Source organism: Gracilinanus agilis, chromosome 1 (genome assembly GCF_016433145.1).
Source record: "Gracilinanus agilis isolate LMUSP501 chromosome 1, AgileGrace, whole genome shotgun sequence".
Taxonomy (NCBI): domain Eukaryota; kingdom Metazoa; phylum Chordata; class Mammalia; order Didelphimorphia; family Didelphidae; genus Gracilinanus; species Gracilinanus agilis.
The window spans coordinates 20,224,639-20,236,977 of NC_058130.1; the positions used below are offsets into that span (position 1 = coordinate 20,224,639).

Genomic DNA, 12,339 nt, shown 5'->3' on the forward strand with positions numbered 1-12,339 from the left:
TGAGCTTATATTCTATTTCACAGTCATTTATCAAAACAACAAGATTTACAACAGCCTCTGACCCAGGTGACTTTAGTCCCTGGGTTCAACATCTAATGGATTCCATATTAAGTCTCAGACCATCCCAAGTTTCTGTAGTCCATTGCAGAGGGCATAGCAGTCTCGAATTCTGTTCTTAACTGCCAAATCCAGCCTTCTCTCCACTGATCAGCCTCTGTTTGATACCTGTTACAAATTATTTTGCACATCCTCTCTATCTCAGCCCAGTTTGTGAGGACCGGAAACTGTGCACCCTGATATTCAGATTTATGCGCTAAAAACTTCTTTTTATCTGAACTTTGAACCTTCTGCCACAGTGTGATGTAGTCTAAAGAGCTGGCCTTGGAACTGTGAAGACGAGTTCCAGTTCCTGCTTCTGATGCATTTATTAGCTCTATGTCCTTGGACAGATCTCATATCTCTTTACTATCATCATCCTCCCTCTCCCAGCTGTATATTGCCTCAAAAAACTACAAATTAATATTACCCATGTTTTATTGTATTTTTATTTATTTTGTAAAGTACTTCTAATTATATTTTATTCTAATTGGGCCCCCTGGAGAGTTTTTTATTGCTGTGACGACTCATGTTTGATATTCTGCTCTAGGCATTTCTCTTAAAACTTTAATTTGCAGAAAAGGGGCCAATTTTCAGGAGCAAAGGGAAATTCCCTGTACCCATGAATTCATAGATCCAAGCCCTATTCCTGCCCCTGTTCACTTTAACACCCCTTAGTTTTTTCCAGAAGTGATCTCTCATAATATGACCAACTTGAATTTTCTACTGAATTATGTAAAATTAAATATTTAATTCCAAAGGAAAAGAAAAATGGATTTAAAATGATATGCCTTTTTTTTTTGCTTTAGATTCCATTCTTCATCAGTTATTTATTGTTCGATTCCTTGGTTCTATGGAGGTAAAATCAGATGATAGTCCAGATGTTGTTTATGAAACAATGCGCCAAATCCTAGCTGCCCGCGCCATCCATAACATTTTCCGCATGACAGAATCACACTTATTAGTTACTTGTGACTGTTTAAAGTAAGTAGTCTTTTTTGTCTAATTTTTTTTTAGTCTAAGTCTTCTATTGTCCCCTAATATTATTTTTATTTATTTATTATTTATTATTTTTATTATTACTTTTAGGTTAATTGACCCACAGACACAAGTTACAAGGCTCAGAGTAAGTTATATCATTTTTTTAGCTATATATGCCTATATACACTTATGGCTCTTTTGTATTTTGGTGTATTAATCATTCTAATGATACCTACGTATATTCATGAGACTAAAATTAAGTTCAGCTTTAAGATTCTTTATCTATGTCAAAGGATTGTTGAACTCCCAGACCAAAATCTAAACAATTGATAATTCTTTTCATTACATAAAAATCTGGCTGATGTAATTAGTTCATCTATAGGCTTAAGGAACATATAACATATTAAGGAGTTGGAAACAGAAACATGTAAAGACCTTTGTCAGATTTATAAGAATATGTCATTACTCAATTGATAAATGGCCAAAAGAAATGAACGGTTTTTTGATGAAGAAATAAAAGCTGTATGTAACCATATGAAAAAATGTTCTGAATCATTATTGATTAGAGAAATGCAGAACAAAAGTAATTCTGAGATATTTCTTACCTATCAGATTGGCTAAAATGATAAAAGAGGAAATTGACAGATGTTGGAGGGAATGTGGAAAAATGGGTACACTAATACACTATTGGTGGAACTATGAACTGATCCAACCATTTTAGAGAACAATCTGGAATTATGCACAAAAAATCATAAAATTGTGTATGCCCTTTGTCCCACCAATATAACTTATTAGGTTTGTTTTCCAAGGAGATCGGGGGAAAGGAAAAGAACCCTCTATGTTCTAAAATATTTGTAGAAGCTCTCTTTGTGGTGGCAGAACTAAGCGGGTGCTCATCAACTGGGAAATGGCAAAACAATTGTTTTGCTACTTGGAATGCTACTGCGCTATAAGAAATGACGAACAGATTAATTTTTTAAAAACATGAGAAGACCACCACAAAATTATGAAGAGTGAAACAAGCAGGACCAAGAGAACATTCTATACAGCAACAGAAATATCTGAAAAATTACTTGTGTATGTTCATCTCCAGAGAAAGAACTAATAGAAACAAGCAAGACATAGTTTCATATATATACAAATAGGTATTTTTAAGGGATACCTTCTCTAATGTGGGGAGGGGCAGGAAGAAGGGAGATATCTGGGAATTTTAATGTAGCAAGCAAAAATAAATATATTTTAAAATAGTTTTTAAAGTATTTTAAAATAAATATATTTTGAAGTTAAAAAATGTAGAAACTAGGGAGAAAAAGGTAAAGATAATATTAGACCAAAGGCAAAGAAGCACAAACATCTTAAGTCCCTGTTACTTCCTTTTTTAGTTCAGAATTTTGAAAATGCATTTCTTTTATTTAATTTGATTTGAATAGTTAAGGGATTTTAGATCCTGGGATGTCCAAAGGCAGGGCTTCCCCGCTGTTCTTCTGCTTGGTCTTGTTCATTAATTAGGACAAAATTTGCTATTGGCAGAAGCATGGGTTAATGTTATATCAAAATTAAGAATTGTTAGGATAGAAACTAGGGATGGCATGCTTTTTTAAAAGAATGCTGCTTTAAAATTCTCCCTATTTACTGTTAATCTCTGTGTGTATGTGCCAGTTTCCATTGCCCAACGTGGTCCTGTATGCTACACATCAGGAAAGTAAACGTCTCTTTGGATTTGTGCTTCGGACATCAGGGGGCAGAGTCGAGAGTCATCCCACATCAGTCTGCTACATATTTGAATCAAACAACGAAGGAGAAAAGGTACTTTGCACTTTAATGTCTTTTCTTACACATGAAAGACATATAATCATTTTCAGTAAAGCCCCTTGTTAAAGAGATTTTCCTAATCTCTCCCTCTGTCTAGCATGAGAGGCAGGAGAGCAGGGTTTCTAAGTAGATCAGAACTGACAGGTTTGGTGACTCATAAGCCAGAGCTGAAGATTCCGTTGCCAAAGAGACCAGGACTGAGGAGAGGAAGTAGCCGGCCCTCTGGCAGGAAGTTGGTCAGTGAGGAGAGAAAGGAAGCAACCACTAAGGGATCTCTAGAGAGCAGGAGGTCTGTCTCTGAGGCAAAGATCTGCTGGCAGTTGGCTATTGACAGTTGGGCTGCTATTGAAAACTAATTGAAAGAGTGAGTGAGTGGTGGCTGTCTATTATTTTAGGGAGTTAGGGAGTAATTTATAGATAGCATAGTTTAGATAGGCCTGGCATGCCAGGCAGAAGAAACTGTCTTCAGAAGACAGAGGTAGTTTTAGGAAATTTTAGGTAGTATTGGGAATTTTAGATATATTTATAGGGTATAAGAAAATAATCTCTCCTTTCCTCTTTTCTGTCTTTCTATCTGTACTTCTTTCTTAAATTAAACAAAGTTTCTCTTAAACTGCTCTCCTCACTTTGTCGAACTCCTTAATTTAACCCTTACACCCCAAAGGAAGCTCCAGTACTACCCATTTCCTTTGTCCAAGGAAGATGGTGGCAAAGACTGCTGGACATTGCACAGTAGGTCAGCCAGAGCAGGGAATCTACACAAGTCCTCACGCGCTCTGTGTGGTCAGTAAATGTGTGAATGATCTATTCCCTGTGATTTTGTCTCTACTTACTATCAGATATTGATAACAGTCTCTTGGTCTCCTTCAGTGATCCAAGGAATATAAAATCCTCACACTTTTGGAAAAGCTTTTGTTTCTAAGAGGAGCATTTCTTTGTTGGACATTTACTGCACTCTTGGAATTTTCAGGTGTCCTTCCATTGGACCTAAGAAAGCATGTAGGGGAAGGCTAGAGAAGGTAAAAGCCAACAAGCAGGCTTCTAAAAACAAACAAGCTCAAACTCTAATGGATGGAGTTCTGGAAGCAGATGGCTTTTTGGGCAACTTATTTGGTTCTATATCTAGTTTTACCGGAGGAATTTGGGAATATTTAAATAATTTCTTCAGATTTATTTCCTCAAAGTTAGAATGCTCTAAGTTTTTTGCCTTGTTCACAAACTTTTTTTTTTATTTTAGATTTGTGATTCTGTTGGACTTGCAAAACAGATTGCTTTGCATGCTGAATTGGTAAGAATCCAAAGCATATCTTTCTTAAACATGCATGTCAATTTTTTCAAACTGCCAGAAGTGCCATTTCTATGGAAGTTAAGGTCAGTGATTACTAAACTAACTGCAGACCTGACTCGCTGTCCTTGGAGGATTAGTTGTAGGACATCGGTTGTGACGGTCTGTCATTTTCAAGAAGGGTTGGACTTATTCTACTTACCCTAAGACGATAGAATTGGGAGAAATAGATAGAAATTGCGAAAAGGTAGATTTAGGCTGGTAATAAAGAAAATCTTCCTAGAAGATCAGAGTTTGGATTCTGACCGGGCCTGTGATCCACTCATGAGGCCTCAAGTATTTCATAACCTCCATGGGCTGTGACTTCTTTGTGTTTTTAAATATTTTTTATTCTAGACTTAAAACACCAAAAAAGGAACTTTCTATACATGGAGCAGAACACAAAAAGAGTACTCCATATGAAACCATGAATCTTCATTTCATACCACTGGTTTTTTTTAAAGGGATATAAATTATGCATCTTAAAAAAAAAATCTGATCCTGGCTTCTTTCTGAACTTCTATTTTCTTCTGTGTATTTTTTAAATGTTACACAATAGCCCACTTTTTGGCCCCACTTCATCAAAAACAAGAAAGAATTATCCTTATCGAATAAGCCAGGCAAAGGAGCTGAGAAACTGCTCTTTCTGCACCTGATGTCTGTCATCTCCCAGGCAGCAGGGAGTGTGCTTGGGGACTTGATAGTTATCCCAGGGACTGATTTGTAAATCTCTGAGAGATTTTCTCTTTATTGTTCACGTGCTTGGCTAACTTGTTTTCCCAGCCCTGCTCACTTCCCTGTGTCAGTTTGTTTTTCTTGTGATTCTCTGCAGTAGTCACTCTCACCATTTCTTACAGTGCACTGACATCCCATTGCCTTCACATGCCTCATTTTGTTTGGCCTGGCCCTGTTATTCAAAAGCAACGTAATGTACCTCTTTCCATGCTAGGTTTTTATTTTTTTCCCTATCTTCCAGTCTTCCCCTTCAAGGATCAGGAGATTTGTTTTTCTTGTGACTGCTTCCTCTTTGGCATGATCCTTGCCTCTACCTCACCCCTGTTTGTTTGCCTTTCTTGAGGTTGATGGGTCAGTCCCTCCTTTTGTCCATTTCAGATAAGAGTAAAACTTATCTAGTATCCACACACCCCCATTTCCTCTCTTAAATGCTCTTCTTTCACACCCCAATTATTATCATAGCAGATTTTAACGCAGCTCTTCTTGACTCCAGGCCTGACACTCTATCCACTGTACTGCCTAACTGCCTCATACATTACTTTCTAATTACTAAATTTATTTTTTTAACCCCTTAACTTCTATCTCAGAATCAAAATTCTTTATTGGTTCTAAAACAGAAGAGTGGTAAGAGCCAGGCAGTGGGGGCTAAGAGACTTGCCCAGGGTCACACAACTGGGAAGTGTCTGACCAGATTGGACCTTCCATCTCTAGTCCTGGCTCTCAATCCACTGAGCTACCCAGCTGCCCCTTAAATTTATCTTTCAAATGGGCTCTTGTATTTATATTTCAGAACTCCTACTCAGCTCTGCTCTTTCCTCAGAAATACCTGAAAGCCTTCTATAAAGATCTGTTTTTTTTCCTTACAGAATTATACTTAACTTTATATGCTAAGTTATCCTTGGTTGTAAGCATGCATCTTTTGCCTTTTGGAATATCACATTCCAATATTGGCTTACATTTATAGTGGGAACTTCCAGGTCTTGTGTGATCTTAACTATAGATACTTGATACTTGAACTGCTTTTTTTCTGGATATCTATAGTATTTTTTCTTTGATTGTGAGAGCTCCAGATTTTGTCTGACATGCCTGGAGCTTTTCCTTTTGGGTTCCTTTCAAGAGGTGTTTGGTGGATTCAGTGCCTTTATTTTGCCCTCTGGTTCTAAAAGATCTGAATAGTTCTTATGATTTCTTGAAATATGTTATCCAGCTTTTTTTTATCATGACTTTCAGGTAGTCCCATGATTGTTATGTTATTAAATATTTTACATTTTCTTCTAATTTCTCCATCTTTTTACTTTGCACTAAAATTTCTTTCTGCCTCATGGGGTCTTTGACTTCTACTTGGTCTAATCTAGTCTTTAGGAAGCCTCTTACTTGGCTGAGGGTTACCATTTTTGCTTCTGAATAATCATTCACCTTCCAGTTCTAAACTCCAGAACTTTTTTTTCCTCATTTTTTATCTTTTGCTTCATTTCTTCTAAGAATTCATATGGTCCATATGGAAAAACCATTTTTTCCTTTAAGTTTTTATTTATAATTATTAACAGAATTACTCTTTCTTCATTTTGCAATCTTTAAAGTTGCAATAATTTTTGCCACTGGCTGGTGTTTTCCTTGTATTCATCTCTTCAACTTTAGTTCCTGAACTGGGCCTTTGTCCAAAGCCAGGCTCTAACTCCTACTTTGTTTTTGAGTTTTTTTGGTCCACTTTGCTTGCCTCAGGTCTCCTGATCTCTATTTTCTAAGGTTAAACCCTTATGGGTCTTTGAAATTCTCTGGTATCTCAGGATAGTGTTAGGGACCTCAGAGGCCTCAGTCTTGAAGTGCCCCATTCTGAGTGCCACAGTGACACATTGATTGCTGTCCTCTGCACCTCCTCAGCATTTCCAAGGCCCACCCCTTGAGTGCCTTTGGGGAGCCCATCTGCCCTTGCTGTCTCTAGACACAATCCTTTCAGTACAATGTGGAGCCCAGTCATTCTGGGAGGGTTACCGTGTGCTGGCAGTGGCTTTGTTAGCAGGATCCTTTCCTACTGCCTGTAGCATTCAGGGTGGGAGAAATCACTTACAGTAGCTTCTCATTGAATTTCTGGGTCATTATTCAGTCTGGTGCAAACTTCAGGATTTTGCCAGAGTAGGAATATGGAAGCCACACAGGCTGCCTCCCTCCTATTGAGGCATTTTATTACTGCAATCAAATATTTCTAAAAAAACATTTCAAGTTATTCATAAATATAATCATGGGGATATCAAAACCCATCCTCTGGCTGTTTTCATGTAAAATAAAAGATTTAAATGTGCTTCATAAATGTGTTGGTGAAGGTTTTTAATACGTAAGAATTCATCTCTAGAATAGATGACTAAACAGTATGTGTATCGGTTTGTTTTGTACAAATGACTGTTCTCTTTTCTTCTTCAGGATCGTAGGGCATCAGAGAAACAAAAAGAAATAGAGAGAGTGAAAGAGAAACAACAGAAGGAACTGAATAAACAGAAACAGATAGAAAAGGTACTGCATTTTCTAATATCTTGTTACTTGGACACCAGCTTTCTGGCATTTAATGGCTTCGTCACTCCAAAATATTAGATACATATATTGAGTGACCAGGCAAGTGAGGAGTCTGATGTTTTCATAAGCACATTGACATTTCCATGCTCATCTGTGGCATCTCTTTAAGAGAAAGGGCACCCTAGGGGAGAGCACTTAACAGAACGGGTTTCAGAACCAGCAGCATGTATTGCAGACAGTCATGAATTCAGGGCAAGTCATGGTTATTTGAGGATGGCTTTGATTTTTTTAATTGGCAGAGAATCAGAGAAAGCCACCTCTGGTCAATTAGAAAAGTGATCAAGGTGAGGGATGACACTTTTGTCCATCTGTCAGGTAGTCAGCAAGCATTTATCTAAACTATGGGCCAGGCATTGTGCTTGGCATTGGAGCCTTGATTTTAAAATCAAAATGGATTAAAAAATAATAGAACTTACTCTTATAAATGCTAATCAGTTTTCTTTCTTAAAATATCTCTGGATCATTTGAGTCAGTTTCTCAAGTATTTCACTGTTTCGTAAGCAAAAAAGCGTTCTAGGATACCAACATGATGTATCATTCAGTCATTCCTAAGAGTTCTTGAAACGGGGCCGGTTCTGAAAAAGTTCTAGTAGCCTTTCATTTTAATGAGTTATTATTATGTTAGGATGGCCTGGTAGTTTTCTGTTTGATGACAGAGAACTATGGAACTAATTGTGATTTCTTATTTCTACTAGGATTTAGAGGAACAAAGTCGGTTAATAGCTGCCTCCAGTAGACCGAACCAGACAAGTGGGGAAGGACAATTTGTGGTCCTTAGCAGTAGCCAGTCTGAAGAGAGTGATTTGGGAGAAGATGCAAAGAAGAAGAAAGAATCAGAAGCATGAGGTTATCTGTGTTTTGGTGGCATTTTTCCACTCTCAGAACCTATTAACAGTTTCTGAGGTGAAACAGCACAAGTTAAACAGCCTTCAGAGGCCTCAAAGTGGATACTTCAAGCTGAATTTGCCAACCAAGTTTTACACTGATTTTCTTCCCTCTTAAAATTGACTGACTTAGCAATTATTGTAATAACAATAACAACACCTAATTGCACATGTTTAAAAAAAAATCTGTCCATTTCCTGACATAGGTTGCTGCAGAATTACAGTGAATTGAGACTTTTTTTTCTCAATTTCAAACTTTTTATCTTGGCTTTGCACCTGGGTATAACTAAAGGGAATTATTTATCCTTGGGCTTCCGCTATACATGGGGATGCTTTTTCTGTCTGCTGGAAACAGGAAGAAGTTTTATATTGAACAGGTTCAAAACCATTTGCATTTTATTCTAAAAAAAATCACTCATCCTTGTGAGACTAATATTATAACAGTGAATGTGCAATACACCTTGGAACAGTCCTGGGATACAGGTTTTAAGTGTAAGGTTTTAGACTTTGTAGAGAGGTGCCATTTATTCTCAGAATGCATCGTTGGTATGACCCTCATGGGGTGTAATTACATCTTGGGGCATGTGGAAATCGAAACAAAGGTTTCTCCTTGTCAAGATGAACCTAGCTGTTGGCATGTGAGCATCACATTCTCATTCTCAGGTTGTCACAGAGTAGTAACGGTTAAAGTTAAAAGATTTTGGGAATTGTGAAAGTACATCTTTTTGCTCAAATACATTTTAGATATTGGATTTGGATAAGGCAAACTAGCCTTTGGTATCTGTTTTACTCAGTGATGAATTCTATTTTTTTATATCATATGAAATCATAATTTCCATTACAGTTGAGTGACGTTGCAACAAAAGTTCTTCAGCAATTATGTTTACTGATTTAGCAGAAATCCCTGAAATATTTGGGGATTTCTGCTCACTTGAAATCATTTCATCTGGCATTCTCCAAGTCTTCACAGCTAAATAACCCTCAGCTTTTTACTTTGTTTGATATTGAGTCATCCATAATGGCAAACAACTAATTTATAAAAATGTAATATTTGCACTAATTATTGTAAATATACTATTATAATGAGTGGAAGACACATGCATAGGATTGAGAAACCTCTTGTACTATCTGGTATGTCATAGGAAAGATGACAAAGGAAAATGTGTTTGGCTCTGAGCCATAGTTAGGAATGATAATTTTCTATAAACCCTCTTCCATGTCAGATGTTTATTTTTTATAATTTTTGATATTTCCAACAAATAAGTGTTTTTCCCAAATTTAAGAATTTCACATGGAAATATTGTTTCAGCAAACTAAGAAACGGTTTAGTCAGTTTGTGAATTTGGTCAAAAGTTATAATTTCCAATAACAATCTGGAATTTCACAAGGGAAAACTCTATTTGTTAAAATTCAGCTTTTCTCCTCTAAAGAGAACTAGAGGAATTCAGTTTTGGCTTTCACTCAATGTATGGGCTTCTGCTTTCTGGGGTCACTAGAGCAGGTGACAGCAGATCTTTAGGTAAGCCTTTTTTTTTTTTTTTAATCTGTCTCTGTGCCAACGGGAAATTTTGGCATATTTAATGCTTATGTTACCAAGACATTTAGTTTAAAATATATATATACACACACACACACACACACACCACTGTTCCATATGATTGAATTCATTTGATATGGCTTGCTGTTTATATCAAGAATGGTATAAATTTCAACACAAATTTATTCCTTTACAAGTGTTTTATTCACTTGAAAAATTGTTCTTAGATCAATAATCATCCATGTAAAATCTTGTTCTTAATTCCTTACTGGTAAGTAATGCATATTCTGCTGAAATCCTTTGTTACCTCATAGATTGTGTCCATTTACTCTTGTTCCAGAGGCAATCTTTACGGCCTTTAGGGGGAGTTCTTTAAAAACAAGAAACAAAGGAAGGCTTTAGCAAGAAGGGCATGTTCTGCAGAAGCTGGTAAAAATCCATGGTAAAGGAAATACTATTTATTCCTAATACAGGACGACTTTGATTTGGGGAGAATAAAATGAGGAAGGTAGGCCATTTTCCTGTTTTTCTCGAGTCCCTACAATATGGCTTTGCTTTTGTTTTGAAGTATCGTCAATTCTATAGTATTGAACCCATATCTAAATGTAAATTTAAAAATCCTAAAGCTGAATAAAAATTATTTTTTAATTAGTTGCTATCCTGGATAATTCCAGCCTACATAGGCTCTCCTGTAGATAATTGAGAGTTAACTATATATGTTTATTTCTAAACATTGCATCTCAACCAAATTTCTTCTACTTGACTAATTCAGACTCCCATTTCTTCTTGCCTAGACTACTAGGCAAGAAGTATTGATTTCTTTGTCTCCATTCAATCCCCTCTTCAAACTGTCATTCATACTGTGGTCCTGGACATCTTAATGGACTGAGCTGATCACATCACTCTTCTACATCTAGACTTGCCCATTGCCTCCCAAGTTAAGTGTAGACTACCAAGCTTGGCATTCAAGGCCCTTCACAGTCTGGTTCCAGATGGATCACATACTATTCCTCAGTGATCAATTCATCATTCTAGTCAAAGTAGACGACTGCTGTCCCTCTCTAGGTCTCGCAGTCTGCTCCCATCCATTGCCCCCAGCCAATCTGTATATTGAAGTTCTCCATGAACCCTCCCCTGGCCTTGCAACTGAAAGGAGCCTCAGTTCATGGTGCTCCTGGCACTTTACCTGGAGCCCCCACCCCAGCAGTGGTCAGATTCTCCCCTGTCCCAGCACACAAGGTAGGTTAGGTCTTCTGTCCTCAGCCCCAGTGAGAATAGAAGTGGGATACTTGGGGGGGGTCCCCCAGGTTCATGTTCTAAACGGTTAAAGATGGAAGCAGCAGCCATCTGTAGCTCAAAGCAATGCACACAGTAGGTGACCAGAAGATTTCTTCGGCCAGGCCGCCGCCACCCCCACACACACCCAGCCAGGGGTTTTGTTTTTCTTTCTGCTCGATTGCCAGATACTAAAATTAGACACGTTGACGTTTTAAAATAGTGCCTGAAGTCAGTGTTCTGGAACAACTCCCGTTTTGTGGAGTTCCATACTAGAACCATAAAATGTTAGTTGTTTTTTGAATTGTATCGACCCAAGTTAAAAGGATAAAGAACAAAGAATAGACGATCCACTGAGAAAAGGACATAATGCTAATAGGAGAATTTTCATTTAGCAAAGAAGTCAGCCCTTCCACACGTTTTGGAGTCAAAGAAAATTTAGGTTTTTTATAGGAACAGCTTTTCTTTTGCATTCTGCATTCTCAACGGCTCATGCATCGGAGATGCCAGGGCCTTGGGTCATCTCATTGACTTTATTTCTGTTCTTGTTTCATTTAGTAGCTCAGCTTTGATCTGCTGTGCTCTGGGTGGTCAAAAGAGCCCCTATAATGGGGAGCATTTCATTGGAGAAATGGTGGCTTGCCTTATGGCTATGAGATTTAATCCTCCTTTCCATGGATTAAAGATTCAGTTACTAGGAAGCATCTGTGGGAAATGAGAATTTCATTACATTTTTAAGCCATCCCTTGTGATTGTCTAAACAGATAATTCACCATGTATGTGAAGAGCTAACATGAGAAAAGGCCCGTGTACAAAAATGACTGCTTTTTGTAGTATGTTCAGATGATTTTGTAACATGGCATGGGCAAATCTTTGTATTACTAGAATGATTCTTTTATTGGTGTTTTCAATAATTAAAAGTCATGCAAAATTTTCCCTTTAGAATTGGAATTGTATATAAGACAGTAGTGACATTGGGAATTTTTTTATATTGTAAAACTGAACATGAAATATTTGCTGACAGGACCGAAGGTAATATGCTATTTGGATTTTAAATGTATAATAAACTACATGTTTTATATATAATTGGGGTTTGAAATAGGTGAATGAATCTAAATCTTTGTATT

The 12,339-nt window shown here is 37.2% G+C and overlaps 1 protein-coding gene across 1 annotated transcript in view; it reads left to right on the forward strand.

The window, feature by feature from the left end:
• Positions 1-12,298, forward strand: part of APPL1 (adaptor protein, phosphotyrosine interacting with PH domain and leucine zipper 1) — a 48,636-nt gene extending 36,338 nt beyond the window's left edge. The window contains exons 17-22 of the mRNA XM_044658085.1: positions 906-1,080; positions 1,186-1,222; positions 2,737-2,883; positions 4,127-4,177; positions 7,367-7,456; positions 8,212-12,298. Of these exons, the coding sequence (XP_044514020.1) occupies positions 906-1,080; positions 1,186-1,222; positions 2,737-2,883; positions 4,127-4,177; positions 7,367-7,456; positions 8,212-8,361 (650 nt within the window). The 3' untranslated portion in view covers positions 8,362-12,298. The remainder of the gene's footprint in view (positions 1-905; positions 1,081-1,185; positions 1,223-2,736; positions 2,884-4,126; positions 4,178-7,366; positions 7,457-8,211) is intronic.
• The last annotated feature ends 41 nt before the right edge of the window (positions 12,299-12,339 follow it).